Source organism: Oncorhynchus mykiss, chromosome 32 (assembly GCF_013265735.2).
Source record: "Oncorhynchus mykiss isolate Arlee chromosome 32, USDA_OmykA_1.1, whole genome shotgun sequence".
In the NCBI taxonomy this organism is placed as follows: domain Eukaryota; kingdom Metazoa; phylum Chordata; class Actinopteri; order Salmoniformes; family Salmonidae; genus Oncorhynchus; species Oncorhynchus mykiss.
In genome coordinates this window covers 14,142,401-14,168,491 of record NC_050572.1, presented here as the reverse complement: position 1 = coordinate 14,168,491, position 26,091 = coordinate 14,142,401, and the positions used below count along the sequence as shown (strand labels likewise).

General features: G+C 42.5%; 1 protein-coding gene across 1 annotated transcript in view; it reads right to left on the bottom strand.

Moving 5' to 3' along the window:
* The window catches only part of LOC110487944 (endoplasmic reticulum membrane sensor NFE2L1), a 30,807-nt gene extending 7,316 nt beyond the window's left edge, over positions 1-23,491 (bottom strand). The window contains exons 1-3 of the mRNA XM_021559863.2: positions 22,519-23,491; positions 6,199-6,297; positions 5,848-5,961 (exon numbers count right to left, since the gene is read on the bottom strand). Of these exons, the coding sequence (XP_021415538.2) occupies positions 5,848-5,961; positions 6,199-6,297; positions 22,519-23,082 (777 nt within the window). The 5' untranslated portion in view covers positions 23,083-23,491. The remainder of the gene's footprint in view (positions 1-5,847; positions 5,962-6,198; positions 6,298-22,518) is intronic.
* Between the last annotated feature and the right edge of the window lie 2,600 nt (positions 23,492-26,091).

Here is a 26,091-nt window from a genome sequence, read left to right as displayed (position 1 = left end):
TTTCCACAGATCCCCGCCTAAAAGGCGAATGATCTCCGCGAACCAAGGCTGCCTGGACCAATGGGGAGCCACAAGACTCAATGGTAAGCCCTAGCTGCACACCCCCTCCAACGTGGGCTGAATTAGAACCACTGGCGGAAATGTGGAAAGGAGGGTCTGAGGGGCCCTCAACGTGCAATCTCGTCTAGAGCCCGACCCATATTTTTTGGATCCGATACATATTCCGATTTTAGAGTGGAATATTAACCGATAACATATCTGCCAATATTTTTATAGTTGGAGTGGATATTTTTTTTTTTTTCTGTATGGATTGTGCTTAATTCCTTAGAGTCTAAGACGTTGGGGGGGTGCTAATATGACATCTGGAATTGTTTTAAGATAGTAGTAATGGTGTGACCAAAGCCCATAGAAACAAATAGAATAACACACACGGCAAACAGAAACAAGGTTGAATTATCTGTCCTATTTCTAGGAGATACAAAAAACAACTCAGGAAATATATATACTTCCTGAGTTTATATACAGTACCAATCACAAGTCTGAACACACCTACTAAATCAAGGGTTTTTCTTTATTTTGACTATTTTTGACATAGAGAAATAGTGAAGACATCAAAACTATGAAATAACGCATATGGAATTATGTAGTAACCAAATAGCGTTAAAGAAATCAAAAGAGATTCTTCAAAGTAGCCTCCCTTTGCCTTGATGACAGCATTGCACATAAAAGTTCATTTGTGGAATTTCTTTCCATATGTGTTTGGGCCAATCCGTTGTGTTGTGACAAGGTAGTGGTGGTATACAGAAGATAGCCCTATTTGGTAAAAGACCAAGTCCATATTATGGCAAGAACAGCTCTAAAGCCATGACATCATTTTCTGGAATTTTCAAGCTGTTTAAAGGCACAGTCAACTTAGTGTATGTAAACTTCTGACTCACTGGAATTGTGATACAGTGAATGATAAGTGAAATAATCTGTCTGTAAACAACTGTTGGAAAAATGACTTGGGTCATGCACAAAGTAGATGTCCTGACCGACTTCCCAAAACTATAGTTTATTGACAAGAAATTTGTGGAGTGGTTGAAAAACACGTTTTAATGAGTCCAACCTAAGTGTATGTAAACTTCCGACTTCAACTGTGTGTGTGTGTGTGTGTGTGTGTGTGTGTGTCTATATATATATATATATATATATATATATATATATATATATATATTTTTTTTACACATATTTAACCCCTTTTTCTGGGTAGGCACAAAACTACTTTAATACTTCCGTTTTTTAAAACCGGTACCGGTTACCTTCAGACAAGTACCGTGACACTGGTGGATGAGCAAAACAGAGAACACCATCATGTTCGTGAGGGTTCATAGGTCAAACCTTTCAGATGCTACAGATGTTTTCACGAGCAGACCAATTTTCAGAATGTCTCATGGTCTGACAAACACGGCTCTAGCTCTGCCACCTTTCACTGCAGATGGGGAAGTACGCCATCGGTGGATTGAGATGCATCCAATGCAAAATAAACATCCCTAAAACTGAATGACTTCCATCACAGAAGGCATCATCCCCAGTAGGCATAGGCACGGGCGAAAACACAGTGACCCCGCTGACATTTTGTTAAGCAGAGCCGGAACTCCCTTAAAACTGTTGCTGAGGCCTGGGGAACAGTCAACGTGATGATACTGCAGAAGCGTGGGGTATGCACAACAAATTGTAACCTGTACCCTGACGTCACTGGTCACATGATCCAGGGCAACACTTTGCATGCGAGCCATTGGTCAGAGCATGTGAGCAGAGTTGAGCAGTGGGAAATTCCGCTCATGGAGCGGAGCCTGGCGCTCAATGTCCTTTCCAAATAAAAATAGTGCCGCTACAAATTCGCTCCATTAATTTAAAAAATAGATCACAATTTAACAAACACCCATCTATTTGTGTGACTATCTGGACCTTCCATTTGGTTAAGCATTGAAAACAAATCATATGATTTGAATGAAAAGTCTTATAAACAAACTAGAAGAAGCGCTCACCATTTGAGATAGGCTACATGTCGTATTTCATGGAATATAGACACTAAATTGTTCAGGAGCCAGACAGGTAGCCGAAGGAACGAACATTTCATTATTTAGGCTATATAATTTAAATTATTTCAAGGTTATAGCCTACAAAGAAATACATTGTGAAGCATCTGCGAGTTCGACACTAGGCTGGCATATTACAAAGAGCCCAGCATTTAAACATTTTGTTGTATTAAATCATTATAGTCAATAAATTGCGCATATAGGCTGTGACTTAGAATGAAATACAAATGAAATTAAACAATTCAGTGTCTTTGAATTAATTTTTAGAAAAAGGCTAGAGTGTGGCTTCAGGCTCATGCCATGGTGCCTGGAGAGCCGGCCAGCATCTGAGAATATCCTTTCAGCGCTTACATCCCACTGGGGATGCTAAACAGCCTTCAGGCCACCCGTCAGGCTGGGCAGGGATGCAGAGTTTTTTTTAAAAACAAGTTATATAGGTAGGCCTAAAGGTTTTTAGGGTAATTTTGATAGGGTTATTTTGCCTATCAAAATGGAAAGCTCATTGAAAGATGTAATGTATATATCAGGCCTATTGGGCCAAAATCAATTATAGCCTATTGAATAGATAATAACTTAAGATATCTGATGTTTAGTTTATAAATACTTTGCTACAATGACACACTCAACTATCTACCCACCTCGTTCCTTTCTGTTAGCATGTGCACGTACTAGTAAGTCCACCATCATGCTTTCAGGATAGGTGTCTTTTCAGATTCCACAATGATTCATTAGTTGTGGACACTACATCACAGCACTCCCTCTCTTCCTCTTGGTCCTCCTCATCTTCGTAAGTCACCTTGTTGTTGCACCTTCTTTAAAATCCGTTTCATTATAAAAATATTTAGTGAATCCATGACAGTAGTTCAAATCAAGGAGCTATAGCAGCACACAAGTAGACTATAATGCATGCTGGGCCGGGCATGCCCCGAGATCGCTACTGGAGCTCCAGCCTTGGGGAAACTCGCTCCACGCGCCAGTCAAATTGAGCACGCTCCGCTCATCACTCACAAACTCTGGTTGGAGCACACAACGAGACTCCCGTGAAGTGTCCTCTGAAGGGGCGGGACCTTGTGGACTGGGAAAGATTGGAAATGGATGAAGAACCACCACTCTTGACAACCGTGTATCTGAACATGGAGAAGGAACACTTCATCGAACTCGCATACGGGAGACAACGGTTATCACGTGAACACTGTGGAACTTGGTAAAAAAAAAGAAACTCTACATGTGCCAAGATTTGCCTAAAGCTTGGCCCACTCTGGGTACACGGGCTCCGGCGATCAGTGATGTGCCCCGATTGGCCGTGCCACCTGGGTACTGTTGTCACAATGAGCCTCACTCGGTTTATAGGCGGTAAGATGAGGTCTGGTAACTGTCTGGCACCCATCTCTGGACCACACGCATTAAATATAAACCCAAAGAAAAAGTATTTTATCATGGAGGTTACCCTACCGACCAGTCATAGGTACTGGCGACAGAGCGTGTCGTAACCTAGCTGGGAATGGGACCGACAGCTCAGAAAAACTGACCCCTTCTGTTGTAACAGACAGGGGCGATTCATAATTGTATCTAATTACTAGGAGTGTGGGATAATAGCGGGCACCTATAGAGCCCATAAACTGTATCCCTAGACACCTCATAGAGACGGCAGGTAGCCTAGTGATTAGAGCGTTGGGCCAATAACCGAAAGGTTGCTGGATCGAATCCCAAAGCCGACAAGGCAAAAATGGGTCGTTCTGCCCCTGAACAAGGCAGTTAACTCCACTGTTCCCCAGCAGGCTGTCATTGAAAATAAGAATTTGTTCTTAACTGACTGACCTAGCTAAATAAAATGTAAAAAAAAATGGGAGAGGGGTGCCCCATTGTGGACGGTGACCCAACTCATCACTCATAGTGGGGAGATTGATATAGACCTTGAACCCTGTGAACACCGTGGAACACGGGGTAACAGAGGGGACAGCATTAAACATGGACAAGCTTCCAACATATGTTGTGCTTCCGTGAGACTGTATAGCCTGCATGAAGCCTGGCCCCTTTAAGTGATCAGGGGGCTCTGGCAATTGCTGACGTAGTACCCAGTTGGCCAATCGTGGGGGCACGGTTGTCACAGTAATGTTTTTATGGAGGGGCACACTGGTCACTCAGACCCGTGCCAAAGCCCCTCGCTTCGGGGGGCTGCTTCTTCATCTGAGGTGCACGCAAACCCTGAAAATAGGAATGTGGTTGCCATAACGCTGAAGAGAGCAAGTAAGTTACACTCGCCAGATGTTAAGCATGCTAGCTGACAGTAGCCAGGAGACTTTTTAGCATAAGCTAGGCTCACTAGCCTGACTGCAGCATGGTCCATTTAGAATGTCCAAGTGACATAACGCTACATATACTAAACAAGAGAGCTGCCCCAGCAACTCTACTACGGGGAGGCAGGAATAGATAGTAATACAGTAGCTAGCTCACCTCTGCGAGTTAGCCAACCTGGCTAGCACGCTACGCAGCACTCGTTTAGCTAGCCCGGTCTCGAAAGTCCACGGGCGACCGGATCACTGAAGTGCGACTGGACCCTTCATCAACAAGTCTGAGAAGAGGGGCAAGTGGTGTTTGACCGAGGCAGACACAGGTGGCGGGGGGTACCCACGGAACCTGGCCACCCTCTTTCTTTGAGTAGCCTCCTGTAATTGGTGACAGAGCGCCCAGGAGCTGGGTTGGGCACAGGCAGCCACCGCATAACCCAGGCAGCCACCGCATAACCCAGGCAGCCACCGCATAACCCAGGCAGCCACAGCATAACCCAGGCAGCCACAGCATAACCCAGGCAGCCACAGCATAACCCAGGCAGCCACAGCATAACCCAGGCAGCCACAGCATAACCCAGGCAGCCACGGCATAACCCAGGCAGCCACGGCATAACCCAGGCAGCCACGGCATAACCCAGGCAGCCACGGCATAACCCAGGCAGCCACAGCATATGCTCTGATCACCCTATCCATTTCTGCTTCCTGCTCGTCGGTCACAGCCGAGGTACCGGCCTCCAAGAAAGTAAAGTCACAATCAGTAATTACAAGCTTCCTCAAGAAGGCTACATGTGTTTCTGGAGAGTTTGTACGCAGTGTGTGACAATGCACACATGGACTGTTTTAAAGTGGGCTGCCTGAGCGTGCTCTAAGCCGAGACAAACTACACAGAGCGTAAGTATCTTTCAGAGAAATGCTATAACCGCCTGACTGGGCCATGATCTCCACCCAGATCCCAGCGTAGCCATCGTTGTCTCAGTTGTTTTCTTAGCCATCTTAATCAGTGTGCCAGGAAATTAATGAATAACTCATTGTTTGTGATACGAAAACATAATGATAACAACTACAACATTTCGCACACAACTCCCAGGGCGTGAGCACGCTCTACTACGGGACAGTTTAGTTGGCACAACGCAAGACAGTCTCGTTTTCCAATTGTTTGTTTTAGTAGCGCAAATCATTCCTGTTCACACGAGGTGAAGAGCAGAATAATTCAAGAAATGAATCCGAGCCTCACGCTTATCATTTGTGGAAGAAGGCGGGGCTTCCAGCGAGGCATGAGCTGAATTTCATTGGCCTTGTCAGGCATAATTGTAGCTCCTTCAAAACGGAGTCGTAAGAATGCGACTCCCCCGTAGTATGTACAGAAAACTGACTGACAAAGGGAACCATATTACCTGACTAACACATTTCAAATCGCCTTCTCTATTGCCAAATATCACAATGACATCATCATCATCATCAAGGTAACCACTTACGTCAAATTCAGAGATGGGTAGAGACAGGAAGTGGCTCCAGTGCTGGTGGATGTCGATGGCAGGGGGACGGGGGTCCTCAGGACAAGCGAGAGAAGCTCCACTAGTGAACAAACCCTGGAATCAACAACACACAGTCAACAAACACAGTAAAAGCTGTGATGAAAAACATGCAACATGCACACAACGAAAACATGGGACAAGGCAAGCACAGGACATACTGCACACACACACACAACATGAGGGTCATCACAGACTGAGCTAATAGTATGATAAATGAAGACATGCCTGTTCTCTAGCTAGCCTACATTCCAAGACACATTTATTTGAATTCTGTCTCGTCGCTGTATGTACCTCTTGTTCTAGTGCTGAACTGAGAGCCAGCTGAGTCAGGGAAACCAGTTCCTCTCTGGCTTCATCACCATCGATCTGCCCATTCAGTAACTCAATCTCCTGATAACAGGAAAAGAAAGATGGAAAGGAACAAGCAGAATAAATTGAGGAAGTGAGAAGTAGAGAGAAAGATGTGGGGTGAATAATGAGAGTACAGAGGAAAATGGAAGAGAGGACAGACGATGGTGGGAGAGAGAGAGACCAGGACAAAGAAAGACATTTGTTAGCCATTAGTGTTGCACGGTATATACCGAAACTTCTGATATTCCGATTCTAGAACATGAAAAACAGTTTGGTACTAGAATTGGTTACTTTCGGTACTTCTGTTAAATGCGTCTTACACGGACTGAGAGGATCGAGTCTGACAGAAGTAATCTCCTCAAGGGGGCAGCTTGTTGACAAAACTATGGGAACAGTCTGATTACCGAGCAGACGAGGGCCAGCCCACCGAAACAACTAAGCAAAAGATGTTACAAAGCAGTGCAGCCAAGGGAGGTTTAGTTACAAAAATGTCCAAATATTTTGCACTTCTTCATTTTTTGTGTGACATTTCCATTGTAACGTTGTCGTTATTCTACTAATTGACATGAACATACACTGAGTATACAAAACAGTAAAGATGCACTATGCAAAAACATTGTGCCATTTCCTGGTGGCTAAAATTCAAATAATCCTCCCCTTTTCAGGTCCCTGTCTTTCAAAGATAATTCGTAAAAATCCAAATAACTTCACAGATCTACATTGTAAAGGGTTTATACACTGTTTCCCATGCTTGTTCAATGAACCATAAACAATTAAGGAACATGCACCTGTGGAACAGTCGTTAACTTCTTTGGGGTACCCCCTCCTTCTCAATTTCCGCCTAAAGACATACCCTAATCTAACTGCCTGTAGCTCAGGCCCAGAGGCAAGGATATGCATATTCTTGGTATCATTTGAAAGGAAACACTGAATTTTGTGGAAATGTGAATTGAATGTAGGAGAATATAACACAATAGATCTGGTAGAAGAAAATACAAGGAAATAAACATAAGTTTTCTGTTTTTTATTGTTGCTGCATCATCTTTCAGATGACCAAGAACAGCCAAACATACAGATAGGATGCTGTGGATGATTTGAATGAAGAACATAAGATGGAAACAATAGCTGAGCAAAGTTTTGGACAGATAACTTCAAAAATGAGCGAGCTACATGACATTGAGCATGAAGTCACCCAGGTGTCCCACACAAATGTACCCAAGTGGCCGAATTGATAAAGTGATACATTTTGAAGGAAAGAACTATATAACCCCCCCCCCCCCTGTTACTGTAATTAAATTATACCAATTGCATTCATTAATTGAATTCCCTTAATCTATTTTATAAGAATTTGTAAGATTCTTGTTTGCATAAAATAGACGGAGACCAGTCTTTTCAATAATAGGTAACAGAATTCTATATTATATATACAATAACATGACGTCATTTCATTGCTCCTAAAATGAATCTCCTCCTCCAGACCGGGTCAAAGGGAACTTTAAAGGTTCATTCTGAGTTCATTCTGACCCACTAGCACATACACAGGATACACAACACAACTTAATTAACTTTTGACCGCTCAACATTATTAATCACCACTTAGCTGACAGTTCTAATTAACAGAAAACCTAGGAATGCACTCACTGTCTTATCTAAAACACCCCAGAGCTAAGTTTCGTCGGTTCAACCATAGGTTAACTACCTTATCTGCTTACTTAATCCACAACCCATTCGTTTCTGCCTAGTTGGAATGGTGTTCATTAACTTTAAATACTCCTTGTCCGTGTCTCACAATCCCTTCTTATGAACTCATATTGTTAAATCAGATATAATAAAACAGAGTATAAGTTTACTTAGTTACAGTTCCATTTAAAATGATTTGTTCAGTCATTTAATCATAGGAAAATTAACACCCCCCCCCCACAAAAAAAAAAATATATAGAAAAAAATATACAAACAATTAACAAGGGTAACTATTTACATATTTTTTATTTACAATATTGTGAAGACCCTCAGTCCTCTACACAATATTGTGCTGCTGGTGCCATGGCCCATAGCAGTCTCTTTCTGCTGTAAAGCAAAGGCTTACTGAACCGGTGGTGCAGGTGATGGGGCATTTCCTGTGACAAAGGGCACAACAACATCTCCTTACTGTGCCCTTTTTGCCCTGAGGCACATTCATGACTGCAGAGATGCATCTGGGCAGGTGAACACCACTGGTTGGAGCAGAAGGGACAGAGGTAGAGGGGACAGAAGGTGCTACAGTGGACTTGCTGTAGCTAGCAAGCTCCTGGATGAGCAGCTCCCTGAAGGCTAGCTGTGCGATGGGGGGGGGGGGGGGGGGGGGGGGCTGTCCACAGCTCTTAGCCATTTCCTTCTGGAGGAAAAATGGAGGAAAAATGTCTTGTACCATTTCATGGTCTTGTGACTTTCATGGCGCTAATGCTTGGTTGGAAAATGCTAGTAATACTTGTGTGTGTGTGTGTGTGGCGCCGTCCTCAGAAAATAGCATGTTTGCATTCGCAGTACAGCCTTTTCGTAGTAACGGCTTTTTGAAAAAATGTTTAAATCTGACACAGCGGCTGGATGAATAAGACGCTCATCTTTTAAATTATGTAAGATACATGTATTTACAAGAATGTTTACTATAACAAATGGTGTATTTAGAACGTTAGCTCTCTGCAGTGTCACCGGATGTTGGCCTGGTGGGACGTTAGTGTCTTAACCTCTCTAGGGTAGGTGAGACGCTAACAGCTTACAGACGGTAGGCAATTAAGGTCACAGTTATGAAAACTAACTAAAGAGGCCTTCCTACTTACTCTGGAAAAACACCAAAAAGAAAGATGCCCAGGGTCCCTGCTCATCTGCGTGAACATGCCTTAGGCATGCTGCAAGGAGGCATGAGGACTGCAGGCCAATAAATTGCAATGTCCGTACTGTTAGATGCCTAAGACAGCACTAGAGTGAGACAGGACGGACAGCTGATCGTCCTCGCAGTGGCAGACCACGTGTAAGACCTGCACAGGATCGGTACATCCAAATATCATACCTGCGGGACAGGTACAGGATGGCAACAACAACTGCCCGAGTTACACCAGGAACGCACAATTCCTCCATCAGTGCTCAGACTGTCCGCAATAGGCTGAGAGAGGCTAGACCGAGGGCTTGTCGGCCTGTTGTCAGTCAGGTCCTCACCAGACATCACCGGCAACATCGTCTATGGGCACAAACCCACTGTCGCTGGACCAGACAGGACCGGCAAAAAGTGCTCTTCCCTGACGAGTCGTGGTTTTGTCTCAGAGGTGATGGTCAGATACGCGTTTATCACCAAAGGAATGAGCGTTACACTGAGGCCTGTACTCTGGAGCGGGATCAATTGAGGTGGAGGGTCCATCATGGTCTGGGGCGGTGTGTCACACCATCATCGGACTGAGCTTGCTGTCATTGCAGGCAGTCTCAACACCGCGTTACAGGGAAGACATCCTCCTCCCTCATGTGGTACCCTTCCTGCAGGCTCATCCTGACATGATCCTCCAGCATGACAATGCCACCAGCCATACTGCTCATTCCGTGCGTGATTTCCTGCAAGACAGGAATGTCAGTGTTCTGACATGGCCAGTAAAGAGCCCGGATCTCAATCCCATTGAGCACGTCTGGGACCTGTTGGATCGGAGGGTGAGGGCTAGGGCCATTCCCCCCAGAAATGTCCGGGAACTTGCAGGTGCCTTGGTGGAAGAGTGGGGTAACATCCCACAGCAAGAACTGGCAAATATGGTGCAGTCCATGAGGAGATGCACTGCAGTACTTAATGCATCTGGTGGCCACACCAGATACTGTCTGTTACTTTAGACTTTGAACCACCTTTGTTCAGGGACATATTATTACATTTCTGTTAGTCACGTCTGTGGAACTTGTTCAGTTTATGTCTCAGTTGTTGAATCTTATGTTCATACAAATACTTACACGTTAAGTTTGCTGACAATAAACACAGTTGACAGTGAGAGGACGTTTCTTTTTTTGCTGAGTTTAGAATACGTCAGTAAGTTACAGACCCAACAGCACATTGTAGTATGCCTTTCTCCTAACCATGTTTTCCAGTGACAGTCTCTTCCCATTCAAATATTTTTTGTTCAACACACAGTTCAGTAACAAACCCATGTAATTCTAGTTCATATTGAGATGGTTGTTTTGTTTGAAATGTGCTGTCAGTGTGTCTGTATATTGTCTATAAAAGTGGATTGTCCTTCCTTTTAAGACCACATAGGCCTAATAAAATACTTTAAATGGTAGTAGGCTAACCTCATCGCAGCTTGTTTGCTTGCACTTGCTTATACTTCGAGCTAAGTGTTACTTATACAAGAACAAACATGAATTTACTGAACATAAATGTAATGTTTGTGTTTGGTTCAAAACTCACGTCGACATTCATTATTATTCAAGGCGGTTCTTATAGAGTTACACAAATCCACAAAGAGCCAGCAGAAACCACATTTATTTAAGCAAGTCAGACATAAGCTTATAAACATTAGTGTGGACTAAAAGTTTGTGGGCAGCGTTTATCACTGTTACAGTTCATGTAATGTTTAGAGTGTCGCGGCTTCGCTGGCATGCATCTAAAAACAGATGGGTTGTTTGCCCACCAAGATTGACATGTTCAAATCGCCACGGATAACAGGAGGCGCCGTTTTCTGTTACAATGAACCCCAGTAGCGGCGTTAAATGACTCAGGCCCTACCTAACTTTTACTAGAGTGCTGTTAACCACAACTGTTATCAGTCTGTTGACAACTGCGGTCATTTACAAGGTTGATGCTAGGCTTCGATGGTACACTGTACACCGGGGTATTTGGAAATAGCCAGGGATGGTTTTCAATACTGTTTAAAACTATTTATTTGATGTTTTTCAATAAATATTATTTGTAGCTACTGCCTGCAGTCAACTGTACAAAACATTAGGAGACCTAATTTCCCCGGTCACATTATGAAGCTTACAGTAGTTCCCCAGAACATTTGAGCCAGTCACATTATGAAGCTTACAGTAGTTCCCCAGAACATTTGAGCCAGTCACATTATGATGAAGCTTACAGTAGTTCCCCAGAACATTTGAGCCAGTCATGAGTGTTTGTAAATAGCACAATGGGAGAAAGCGGGAGCAGGTGAGTACAGCTGTGTACTGACAGGGGTCGCGTTTTTATCAGTGACGTGCAACTCCAGTTTTCCTCAACAGAAAATACATTAGTGCAACACATTCAGAAGAAGATGGCTTCATTTTCATCAGATGACAACATATGTGCAATGCTATTTGGCCGGCAGCCACACAAGTAAATGAGCTACAATGAAAAAGCTAAGTAAAAACGATGCATGGTCATAATATTTCCAATGTTTAGCATAGAAAGAATGTAGCCAGCTACATTTCCTAGGGTTTTGCTTAAATCTTGCATTTTACCAGAGAAAAGTAGGCTGGCTACAATGAGAAAACGCAGAGCAGAAATTACAGTAAGAAGTATTTTAGATCTGCGTTTACAAAATGCAAGAAGATATTACATTCCTAGTTATCTAATGTATGTTAGTGAATTGATAATATTGTGTAAGTGTTCTGCCGTGTTTGAGGCCCGTTGCCCTAGCAACTCCAGACATATGCTGTTTCAGAGCAGAGTATGTGAGTGGAATTGAGCAGTTGGAAATCCCTCATGGCTCATGGAGGAGTGCTTACCCCTTTCCAACCAGTCAGCTAAAAACCTCACAAGACAAAAAAAAAAAAAAAAACAGGTCCAAATTCACTCCATTCATTAAAATCACAATTTAACCAACAAACATCTATTTTTGTGTCTACCTGAACCTACCATTTGGTTATGAAGTATTGAAACCAAACCATGTGATTTGAATGAAAAGTATTTGAATAAACAAAAAGGTGAATGTGAAAGTAGCACATAATTTCAAATAGGCGACATGTCATTTTAAACAGCATATAAACACTCCAAATAGGTCAGGAGCCAGACGATGAGCCTAAGAAGGAAAACAAATAAGTTATTTAGGCTATATTTATTATATATATTATTTCCAGGCTATAGCCTACAAAGAAATACCTTGTGAAGCATTTGCAAGTGCGACGCAATAGCCTTGTAGGGACATATTGTTGTATTAATCATTATAGTCTATACATTTTGCATATAGGCTGTGGCTTACTTGGAATTAAATACAAATTAAATTCTAAAAATGACAGTGCCTCTGAATTCATTTTCTAGCCAGTCTGGCCTTTCAGGATCATGGGATGGGGCCTGGAGAGCCGGCCAGAGCAGAGAATATCCTCTCCACACAGGCAGAGCCACCGGGGATGCTAAACACACACTTGGCCATTCTTGCCAGGCTGGGCAGAGATTTTTATACACTGCTCAAAAAAATAAAGGGAACACTTAAACAACACAATGTAACTCCAAGTCAATCACACTTCTGTGAAATCAAACTGTCCACTTAGGAAGCAACACTGATTGACAATAAATTTCACATGCTGTTGTGCAAATGGAATAGACAACTGGTGGAAATTATAGGCAATAAGCAAGACACCCCCAATAAAGGAGTGGTTCTGCAGGTGGTGACCACAGACCACTTCTCAGTTCCTATGCTTCCTGGCTGATGTTTTGGTCACTTTTGAATGCTGGCGGTGCTTTCACTCTAGTGGTAGCATGAGACGGAGTCTACAACCCACACAAGTGGCTCAGGTAGTGCAGCTCATCCAGGATGGGACATCAATGCGAGCTGTGGCAAGAAGGTTTGTTGTGTGTCAGCGTAGTGTCCAGAGCATGGAGGCGCTACCAGGAAACAGGCCAGTACATCAGGATACGTGGAGGAGGCCGTAGGAGGGCAACAACCCAGCAGCAGGACCGCTACCTCCGCCTTTGTGCAAGGAGTAGCAGGAGGAGCACTGCCAGAGCCCTGCAAAATGACCTCCAGCAGGCCACAAATGTGCATGTGTCTGCTCAAACGGTCAGAAACAGACTCCATGAGGGTGGTATGAGGGCCCGACGTCCACAGGTGGGGGTTGTGCTTACAGCCCAACACCGTGCAGGACGTTTGGCATTTGCCAGAGAACACCAAGATTGGCAAATCCGCCACTGGCGCCCTGTGCTCTTCCCAGATGAAAGCAGGTTCACACTGAGCATGTGACAGAGTCTGGAGACGCCGTGGAGAACGTTCTGCTGCCTGCAACATCCTCCAGCATGACCGGTTTGGCGGTGGGTCAGTCATGGTGTGGGATGGCATTTCTTTGGGGGGGCCACACAGCCCTCCATTTGCTCGCCAGAGGTAGCCTGACTGCCATTGGGTACTGAGATGAGATCCTCAGACCCCTTGTGAGAACATATGCTGGTGCGGTTGGCCCTGGGTTCCTCCTAATGCAAGACAATGCTAGACCTCATGTGGCTGGAGTGTGTCAGCAGTTCCTGCAAGAGGAAGGCATTGATGCAATGGACTGGCCCGCCCGTTCCCCAGACCTGAATCCAATTGAGCACATCTGGGACATAATGTCTCGCTCCATCCACCAACGCCACGTTGTACCACAGACTGTCCAGGAGTTGGCGGATGCTTTAGTCCAGGTCTGGGAGGAGATCCCTCAGGAGACCATCCGCCACCTCATCAGGAGCATGCCCAGGCGTTGTAGGGAGGTCATACAGGCATGTGGAGATCACACACACTACTGAGCCTCATTTTGACTTGTTTTAAGGACATAACATCAAAGTTGGATCAGCCTGTAGCGTGGTTTTCCACTTTAATTTTGAGTGTGACTCCAAATCCAGACCTCCATGGGTTGATAAATTTGATTTCCATTGATAATGTGTGATTTTGTTGTCAGCACATTCAACTATGTAAAGAAAAAAGTATTTAATAAGAATATTTCATTCATTCAGATCTAGGATGTGTTATTTTAGTGTTCCCTTTATTTTTTGAGCAATGTACAGTGCCTTGCGAAAGTATTCGGCCCCCTTGAACTTTGCGACCTTTTGTCACATTTCAGGCTTCAAACATAAAGATATAAAACTGTTTTTTTTTTGTGAAGAATCAACAACAAGTGGGACACAATCATGAAGTGGAACGACATTTATTGGATATTTCAAACTTTTTTAACAAATCAAAAACTGACAAATTGGGCGTGCAAAATGATTCAGCCCCTTTACTTTCTGTGCAGCAAACTCTCTCCAGAAGTTCAGTGAGGATCTCTGAATGATCCAATGTTGACCTAAATGACTAATGATGATAAATACAATCCACCTGTGTGTAATCAAGTCTCTGTATAAATGCACCTGCACTGTGATAGTCTCAGAGGTCCGTTAAAAGCGCAGAGAGCATCATGAAGAACAAGGAACACACCAGGCAGGTCCGAGATACTGTTGTGAAGAAGTTCAAAGCCGGATTTGGATACAAAAAGATTTCCCAAGCTTTAAACATCCCAAGGAGCACTGTGCAAGCGATAATATTGAAATGGAAGGAGTATCAGACCACTGCAAATCTACCAAGACCTGGCCGTCCCTCTAAACTTTCAGCTCATACAAGGAGAAGACTGATCAGAGATGCAGCCAAGAGGCCCATGATCACTCTGGATGAACTGCAGAGATCTACAGCTGAGGTGGGAGACTCTGTCCATAGGACAACAATCAGTCGTATATTGCACAAATCTGGCCTTTATGGAAGAGTGGCAAGAAGAAAGCCATTTCTTAAAGATATCCATAAAAAGTGTTGTTTAAAGTTTGCCACAAGCCACCTGGGAGACACACCAAACATGTGGAAGAAGGTGCTCTGGTCAGATGAAACCAAAATTGAACTTTTTGGCAACAATGCAAAACGTTATGTTTGATGTAAAAGCAACACCCTGAACACACCATCCCCACTGTCAAACATGGTGGTGGCAGCATCATGGTATGGGCCTGCTTTTCTTCAGCAGGGACAGGGAAGATGGTTAAAATTGATGGCAAGATGGATGGAGCCAAATACAGGACCATTCTGGAAGAAGTCAGTCTCTCGATGTGCAAAACTGATAGAGACATACCCCAAGCGACTTACAGCTGTAATCGCAGCAAAAGGTGGCGCTACAAAGTATTAACTTAAGGGGGCTGAATAATTTTGCACGCCCAATTTGTCAGTTTTTGATTTGTTAAAAAAGTTTGAAATATCCAATAAATGTCATTCCACTTCATGATTGTGTCCCACTTGTTGTTGATTCTTCACAAAAAATACAGTTTTATAGCTTTATGTTTGAAGCCTGAAATGTGGCAAAAGGTCGCAAAGTTCAAGGGGGCCGAATACTTTCGCAAGGCACTGTATATATTGGAGGTCGACCGATTATGATTTTTCAACGCCGATACCGATAATTGGAGGGCCAAAAAAGTGGATACCAATTAAAAATCGGCCGATTTTTTAACATTTATTTGTAATAATGACAATTACAACAATACTGAATGAACACTTATTTTAACTTAATATAATACATCAATAAAATAAATTTAGCCTCAAATAAATGAAACCTGTTCAATTAGGATTTTTGACTATTTCCCTCTATACCATTTGTATTTCATCTTTGACTATTGGATGTTCTTATAGGCACTTTAGTATTGCCAGTGTAACAGTATAGCTTCCTTCCCTCTCCTCACTCCTCCCTGGGCTCGAACCAGGAACACAATGACAACAGCCACCCTCGAAGCGGCGTTACCCATGCAGAGCAAGGGGATCAACCACTCCAAGTCTCAGAGCGAGTGATGTTTGAAACGCTATTAGCGCGCCATTTCACTTCGGTTACACCAGCCTAAATCTCGGGAGTTGATAGGCTTGAAGTCATAAACAGCACAATGCTTGACGCACAACAAAGAGCTGCTGGCAAAACGAAAGTGCTGTTTGAATGAATGCTTACAAGCCTGCTGCTGTCTACCACCGCTCAGTCAGATACTTGTATACTTGTATGCAACGCAGGACATGCTAGATAAACTAGTAATATCATCAACCATGTGTAGTTAACTAGTGATTATGATTGATTGTTTTATGTAAGATAAGTTTAATGCTAGCTAGCAACTTACCTTGGCTTACTGCATTCGCGTAACAGGCAGTCTCCTCGTGGAGTGCAACGAGAGGCAGGTGGTCATAGCGTTGGACCAGTTAACTGTAAGGCTGCAAGATTGAATCCCCTGAGCTGACAAGGTGAAAATCTGTCGTTCTGCCCCTGAACGAGGCAGTTAAACCCACCGTTCCTAGGCCGTCATTGAAAATAAGAATGTGTTCTTAACTGACTTGCCTAGTTAAAAAAAGATTAAATAAAATGTTTTTTTAAATGTTTTTTTTTTATTATTATTATTATTATTTTTTTTTTTTTAAATCGGCCAAATCGGTGTCCAAAAATACCGATTTCTGATTGTTATGAAAACGTGAAAATCGGCCCTAATTAAAATCGGCCATTCGGATTAATCGGTCGACCTCGATTATAGATAATAGAACAAAAATGAACGAAACATTTAAGAGAACAGATTTTTTTGGTTTATAAATACTTTGCTACAAAGACACGCTTAGTTATTATCTATTCGTTCCCTTCTTTTAGGATGTTCTAAGTACACCATCATGCTTTCAGGATAGGTGTCTTTTCAGATTCCACAATGATTCATTAGTTGTGGACACTACATCACAGCACTCCCTCTCTTCCTCTTGGTCCTCCTCATCTTTGTAAGTCACCTTGATTTTGCACCTGTGTGTTTTATAATTTTCTTTATGAAAATATTTAGTGAACTCCATGACAGCTAGATCAAGTGGCTATGGCAGTACAGAGGTAGACTATAATGCATTCTGGGCCGGGCATGCCCGAGATCGGTACTAGAGCTCCAGCCGTTGGGAAACTCGCTCCACGCGCCAGTCAAATTGGGCACGCTCCGCTCCAGCTCTACTCACATACTCTGCTTCAGAGCCAGTACCGTTCTTCCTTCAGACAAGCATGTGTCAAATTTTTGTTAATTTGCACAATGTCTCTTGTTCACATTCGCTTGGATATGACATTCGGTAGCTCCTACCGACAATGCAGTCGGGAAACTTGACTTCTCCCACATTTTGTTACATTACAACCTTATTCTAAAATGGATGAAATTGTTTTCCCCCCCCTCAATCTACACACAATACCCCATAATGACAAAACAAAAACTGGTATAAAAATATCACATTTACATAAGGTGGTCCAAAATTCACCCAACTTATTGTGGGAAGCTTGTGGAAGGCTACCTGAAACATTTGACCCAAGTTAAACAATTTAAAGGCAATGCTACCAAATACTAATTGAGTATACAGTGGGGCAAAAAAGTATTTAGTCAGCCACCAATTGTGCAAGTTCTGATGAGAGAGGCCTGTAATTTTCATCATAGGTACACTTCAACTATGACAGACAAAATGAGAGAATTTTTTTCTTCCAGAAAAATCACATTGTAGGATTTGTAATTAATTTATTTGCAAATTATGGTGGAAAATAAGTATTTGGTCAATAGCAAACGTTTCTCAATACTTTGCTATATACCCTTTGTTGGCAATGACAGAGGTCAAACGTTTTCTGTAAGTCTTCACAAGGTTTTCACACACTGTTGCTGGTATTTTGGCCCATTCCTCCATGCAGATCTCCTCTAGAGCAGTGATGTTTTGGGGCTGTTGCTGGGCAACACAGACTTTCAACTCCCTCCAAAGATTTTCTATGGGGTTGAGATCTGGAGACTGGCTAGGCCACTCCAGTACCTTGAAATGCTTCTTACGAAGCCACTCCTTCCTTGCCCGGGCGGTGTGTTTGGGATCATTGTCATGCTGAAAGACCCAGCCACGTTTCATCTTCAATGCCCTTGCTGATGGAAGGAGGTTTTCACTCAAAATCTAACGATACATGGCCCCATTCATTCTTTTCTTTACACAGATCAGTCGTCCTGGTCCCTTTGCAGAAAAACAGCCCCAAAGCATGATATTTCCACCCCCATGCTTCACAGTAGGTATGGTGTTCTTTGGATGCAACTCAGCATTCTTTGTCCTCCAAACACGACGAGTTGAGTTTTTACCAAAAAGTTATATTTTGGTTTCATCTGACCATATGACTTTCTCCCTATCTTCTTCTGAATCATCCAAATGCTCTCTAGCAAACTTCAGACGGGCCTGGACATGTACTGGCACTGCAGGATTTGAGTCCCTGGCGGCATAGTGTGTCACTGATGGTAGGCTTTGTTACTTTGGTCCCAGCTCTCTGCAGGTCATTCACTAGGTCCCCCCGTGTGGTTCTGGGATTTTTGCTCACCGTTCTTGTGATCATTTTGACCCCACGGGGTGAGATCTTGCGTGGAGCCCCAGATCGAGGGAGATTATCAGTGGTCTTGTATGTCTTCCATTTCCTAATAATTGCTCCCACGGTTGATTTCTTCAAACCAAGCTGCTTACCTATTGCAGATTCAGTCTTCCCAGCCTGGTGCAGGTCTACAATTTTGTTTCTGGTGTCCTTTGACAGCTCTTTGGTCTTGGCCATAGTGGAGTTTGGAGTGTGACTGTTTGAGGTTGTGGACAGGTGTCTTTTATACTGATAACAAGTTCAAACAGGTGACATTGATACAGGTAACGAGTGGAGGACGGAGGAGCCTCTTAAAGAAGAAGTTACAGGTCTGTGAGAGCCAGAAATCTTGCTTGTTTGTAGGTGACCAAATACTTATTTTCCACCATAATGTGCAAATAAATTCATTTAAAATCCTACAATGTGATTTTCTGGATTTTTTTTTCTCTCATTTTGTCTGTCATAGTTGAAGTGTACCTATGATGAAAATTACAGGCCTCATCTTTTTAAGTGGGAGAACTTGCACAATTGGTGGCTGACTAAATACTTTTTTGCCCCACTGTATGTAAACTTCTGACCCACTGGGAATGTGATGAAAGTAATAAGAGCTGAAATAAATAATTCTCTCTACTATTATTCTGACATTTCACATTCTTAAAATAAAGTGGTGATCATAACGGACCTAAAACAGGACATTTTTACTTAGATTAAATGCCAGGAATTGTGAAAACTGAGTTTAAAAGTATTTGGCTAAGGTGTATGTAAACTTCTGTTTTCTTAAGCTTATTCCTCAGCGGTTCATATTAAGTACAGCTCCGCTGTAAAAACGAAGTAGTCTACCAGGCATCGTTGAAAAATGGACTGGCAAGAAAGTGTGCTGCCTCCATTCGCTATTCCTGCCCATTGGATAATGGTCCATTTAAATTGAAACTAATTTTACATATAAAGACGAGATTAAATTTGGAATAGTCTGATGTGGGAAAATACTTGATGAGAAAACAGCTGCGCAGCCTGAGGGAAGGAACATTACACAAGCTTTTTTTACTGCTTTCTCAAATCAATAGGCTATAGTCACATCATGCAGCCCATATTCATTTTCATTTCTAAGACATTAAGGTTTGTATCATTCACAACTAATGTTGCCAAACAACTCTAAATCTAGCATATAGGACCCGTTTCAAATTATCACTTTAACGCTCAACGTGGCAACTTCACTAGGCACACTCGCTCTGGAAAGGGAAAAATATCCTTTCTATTTTAGTCAATTATATTCAATTATATAAAATAATGGCATGGGACTTAAGCATATCTGGTCTTCTAAATGAACCAGCCTACAGCCTATGACATGTAGCATAGCCAGGCCAACTCATTCTGTTCTTAGGACTCGACTCAAATAAATAATGGACTTATTGTGATGTACAGTATATTAAATTGATTTATTATACTTTTTAAATGTAAATGTGACGAAGGCGGGCATCAGTAGCTTGTATGCATGTAAATGCTAAACATGCTTATGTTAATTAACAGTCAATTACCGTGACATCAGCATGCTTTTGCATGACAATAACCGGCTGACAAAATGTCACGACCGCCACAGCCCTAGGTTACACAATACAAATCTCCTAACAGCTGCAAGTGAAGTCGTGAGGGATAAGATAACCCGGTCTTTGACATTGGACACTCCCAAGCCACAGCAGTGTTTTTCACTACAGTGAGTGTGGGCCTTTGTCCCTACAAAAACACACACCCAAGGCCCAAAGAGTGTGTAACCCTATGGGTGGAGAGAATAAGTCATTCAAACCCACAAATGACATAACAGGGTTCATCATGTTTTACCACAGGGGTGGATGAGAATACAGCAAGAGTAGAGCGTTTGCATATATGTTAATGCCAGAGGCAAAGGGGATGACTAACATTGAACTTAATCCCAGTCCTCTTCTGACTACCTCTGTCTGGACTTGTAGATTGTGAAAGTGGAACTTCTTTAACTATAAGAAACAACAGTTCTGTAGCCTAAATCCAACTGTCATTGTTGTAAGAATGTAGAACTTCCTGCACCTTCTTTGGAAAGTATTAGTGCGTGATCTTCTGAACAGAAAAAGTTCAACCTAAAACAAGGTTAGTAGTAAATTAAACTCCCAGACAAAAAAAATCTAAGTAAATTGATGTTATCCAAATCATCTTAAACGAGAGTTGTCTTGGGCCTGCTGTATTTGAGGACAAATGCTTTTACAAAGAGGGGGTAGGTACTAGGCCCTTACTTCTCCGCCTATTATCCTCGCCCACAGCTGGTGAACAAGGGTAAAGTGCGAAGAAATAACAGATTCAACAACTAACTAGCCTCACGGAATCACATCCATTGATCCAGCAGCTGTTCTGTCTCACTCCTTCTCAACCATAAAAACTGCAACCCTGGAGATTCATTAGTAGTGATGGGAAACAGGCTTTCTCAAACATTTGGGTTCTTCACCAAATTTTTCCCGAAAATGTCATGACGTTAAAGTTAAGAAAAGATAAGGGGAAAATTAACTTGGTTTTATGCAACAGGGCCCTGGCCCTTTAATTTCTATCTCAATGCCATCAGACTGTTAAACAGCCACCACTAACATTGAGTGGCTGCTGCCAACACACTGACTCAACTCCAGCCACTTTAATAATGGGAATTGACGGGAATTGATGTAAAATATATCACTAGCCACTTTAAAACAATGCTACTTAATATAATGTTTACATACCCTACATTATTTATCTCATATGTATACGTATATACACTGTACTCTATATCATCTACTGCATCTTTATGTAATACATGTATCACTAGCCACTTTAAACTATGCCACTTTGTTTACATACTCATCTCATATGTATATACTGTACTCGATACCATCTACTGCATCTTGCCTATGCCGCTCTTTACCATCATTCATTCATTTATCTTTATGTACATATTCTTTATCCCTTTACACTTGTGTGTATAAGGTAGTAGTTTTGGGATTGTTAGCTAGATTACTCGTTGGTTATTACTGCATTGTCGGAACTAGAAGCACAAGCATTTCGCTACACTCGCATTAACATCTGCTAACCATGTGTAAGTGACAAATAAAATGTTATTAGATTTTTTTTTAAATTGCGCATCTAGCACGTGATGAATGTGCCAGTCCAGCAATGGTTCTGCACTGCTGCTGCTCATTTCCATGTCAATGTTTGAAAATAACAAATATATACAAATGATATACTTCTGCCAGGTTAGCCTACTTTGCTGTTAACATTTAATTGACAAGGGTTTGGGGAAAGTATTTCTGTCAACCCACAAGATGATTACTGGCCACACACGGGAGTGATAGATAAACACCAGAGAAAGACGAAAATTGGAAAAAAATTATTGGAAATTAATTGGCAGATAGTGTTAGGTTTGACTATGTAAGCCAATAGTGGCTAACCAGGGGTGTGATAATGTCAATGTTGATTAGATAGTAGCTTGCGGTGTCTGATACTTGTGAAATTTGTTCGTGGCTGTTTGCGGTGGAACACTTAAATTGCATGTACTTTCAGAATTGTTTGGTGGGCTGCGCTGGTAGCTCGCTATCGACATATTGGAGAGGAGACCTCTGTCGATTATTTATTACGTTGTGCTTAGTCAGGAGATACCAATCTAAAAGGTAATCTAGCTTTTAAAAAAATAACATTCAAAGTGAAAGTGAATGTAAAAGTTCAGCATGCCATGTGCATAGAACCTTATCAGTTGGTGTCATAACAGCAAGTTAGCAACGTTATTGGCCTAACGTTAGCTGTTTAGCTGGCTATCACAATACACTTGTCATTCCCATTGTCAGCTACAACTAAAGGCCTAGTTCGCATTTCATCACAATAACTTCATGGGCGACACAATAGTTAGAGTAGATTAAGTTTGAAACCAGATAAAGTTAGCTAGCTGGCTGCAGTACTCGCCTCTTTGGGTATCGCGCAGGCTCCGGTGCTGGGATAAGGCCCCTGCTCAGTGCTTAGTTGGGTGGCAGTCTGGCACTCCTCCTGCCGGCCTCTCAACCTAGCGCTAACAGTAGAACAGCTCTCGTCCTCGGCGAGAAGGTCAGAGTCGTTGGTCTCTTCCCCGGTGCTGTCTGACGACAGCCCCGCGTTACCATTACTGCTACTCGTGCTGTTCGGTGGCTCTCCGAATTCCGATCTGTCAGGTACTTGGTGCACGAGCCACGCGCTCAACTGCGTAGGGAACCGGGTGGGCGACCCAAGCGCCCTCACCTCGCCCAGAAGCCGACGGCTGGCGAAGAAATAGTCCAACTCCGGACATTTGGGGTGCACGCTGTACCCGTCCCAATTGTCCCTCAAACTGTGAAACGGTGTCTGGATAAAGGCTGAGCTGGGACCATCGTTAATCTCTAGCGGTGAGTAGTAGCCGTTCCAATAGCTGTCGACATCCACGCGAACTCCGATCAAACTGAGTAAGATCGTAAACTGGATTAGTCCCTCTGTGAAGTATTTCTTCACGTTTTGCATCTTTTTATTTTTGGGGGGAGAACGTCAATAAAGAGAAACGCTGGTCCCAGAGTTCCCTTTAGCCCACTAAACAAAGACAATGCAAAACAAAAGAGCACGAGTTCCTTTCCCCTGTCAGACAAAGAGGTCCGCCCGTCCCCGGCGAAAACGTTAGCTAGCTACTGCACTACCGGCTTCTGATAACTTCCTGACAGAAACATGCTCTTAAACGAACAACTGTACCACGATCACATATAATTAACAATTTAATCATAGATGCAACTATAATTCACTGGAATCTCCCTTGTTTATTTGTCTGCCGTATTTTAATCTAATTATAATATAAAATAAATATTCCGAATCGGTTCCCTCATGGGTTTAATGTGTATGGCTCTCACTCCCTACCGGCCGCGTGGAGGAGTCTTGGGGAAGGATTTGCATCATTTACACAAACTAGGCCCATAACTCATCGCAACAGGCTTCGATTGGCTGAAAATATATTCTGTCATATAGTGAGCCAATTGTAGCATCCCACCGCTCTTAGTTAAATAAAAAATAACGCCCCCTTCGTTGGATTTCTGGCCCAAACAAGACACACAGCCTTATGAACATACATTTATACTTAGAAATGTGATTGAAAGTATTTTTATTTAATCTTACAATATCTGAAACGGTTTACAATGTGTATCACAAGAACATTACCGTTATTTTGGAATGCTACTTTGCCCTTTAGTGTCAGGGGCGGGACCTCGACAGTACTTCCGGTGACATTTTCTTCATGACGTTTGGCCCACTGACCTGCTTTCAACACTACACAATATGTACAGTACAGTGTTCACAACCATGTACCAACAGGTCATGTTGTTCTTGTGAACTCAGCAATTAATTCAAACATGTTTCAATAAAGTCTTTAGTTATGCATGATAGTTACTTAATCCTCTTCTTACCTATATGAAACATAAGGCTTCCACGAGAGAGTGCTGCTGTTGCCAATCTATTGCCTGTCTGGAGATTGTGTTCCATGACAGAACACAGTCCTTCATCTCCTTCTCCCACCCTCAATAATGACATATATTATTGGTACATTTGATTTGTATTTTATCTCATACAATAAAAAATATTGATGCCTAGAAAAATAAAAATGTAAAGACAAAAATGGTTAGACTTCTATAAAATGTTGAACAAGTGCATGACACTTTCTTCAGTAGAGGTAGAGCTAGTGGGCCTAACTAAGTAGAATTATCAAATGTTTGATTTGAAAGTACAACACTGCCATCCTCTCTTGCTTGGCCAGCCAGACCCTGACAACAGATGATCAAATGGCAATGCATGTTCTGTGATCTTTTGGGAAACCATAACGCCCCCTAGAGGCATAGTTGAAACAAAGCGCGTTGTACAAATGCCACTTCAGCAAAACGATGACCATATTCTGTGAATGTTGTAAGGGATTAATGTAGTATTTATCCGACTATGTTTGTGTCACAGAACATATAACTGACTTCCTTTCCATTCCTCCATGACCACAGATGGAGAGAACAGTGTCAGGCAACACTTACTCCCACTAGGAGTAATGATAGTTCAACCTTCCAAATACTTTTAAATTCATGGGTGTGAAGGAGCACAATAAGGAAGGGAAGCTTTACTACAGTATTGGACCAGAGAGCACCATTCAAATCATGATGAATCAGTGAGTTGTAATGTGCACTTTTATCTAATTTCACATGCAATGTACAGTGCCTTGCGAAAGTATTCGGCCCCCTTGAACTTTGCAACCTTTTGCCACATTTCAGGCTTCAAACATAAAGATATAAAACTGTTTTTTTTTGTGAAGAATCAACAACAAGTGGGACACAATCATGAAGTGGAACAACATTTATTGGATATTTCAAACTTTTTTAACAAATCAAAAACTGACAAATTGGGCGTGCAAAATGATTCAGCCCCTTTACTTTCAGTGCAGCAAACTCTCTCCAGAAGTTCAGTGAGGATCTCTGAATGATCCAATGTTGACCTAAATGACTAATGATGATAAATACAATCCACCTGTGTGTAATCAAGTCTCCGTATAAATGCACCTGCACTGTGATAGTCTCAGAGGTCCGTCAAAAGCGCAGAGAGCATCATGAAGAACAAGGAACACACCAGGCAGGTCCGAGATACTGTTGTGAAGAAGTTTAAAGCCGGATTTGGATACAAAAAGATTTCCCAAGCTTTAAACATCCCAAAGAGCACTGTGCAAGCGATAATATTGAAATAAAAGGAGTATCAGACCACTGCAAATCTACCAAGACCTGGCCGTCCCTCTAAACTTTCAGCTCATACAAGGAGAAGACTGATCAGAGATGCAGCCAAGAGGCCCATGATCACTCTGGATGAACTGCAGAGATCTACAGCTGAGGTGGGAGACTCTGTCCATAGGACAACAATCAGTCGTATATTGCACAAATCTGGCCTTTATGGAAGAGTGGCAAGAAGAAAGCCATTTCTTAAAGATATCCATAAAAAGTGTCGTTTAAAGTTTGCCACAAGCCACCTGGGAGACACACCAAACATGTGGAAGAAGGTGCTCTGGTCAGATGAAACCAAAATTGAACTTTTTGGCAACAATGCAAAACGTTATGTTTGGCGTAAAAGCAACACAGCTCATCACCCTGAACACACCATACCAACTGTCAAACATGGTGGTGGCAGCATCATGGTTTGGGCCTGCTTTTCTTCAGCAGGGACAGGGAAGATGGTTAAAATTGATGGGATGATGGATGGAGCCAAATACAGGACCATTCTGGAAGAAAACCTGATGGAGTCTGCAAAAGACCTGAGACTGGGACGGAGATTTGTCTTCCAACAAGACAATGATCAAAAACATAAAGCAAAATCTACAATGGAATGGTTCAAAAATAAACTTATCCAGGTGTTAGAATGGCCAAGTCAAAGTCCAGACCTGAATCCAATCGAGAATCTGTGGAAAGAACTGAAAACTGCTGTTCACAAATGCTCTCCATCCAACCTCACTGAGCTCGAGCTGTTTTG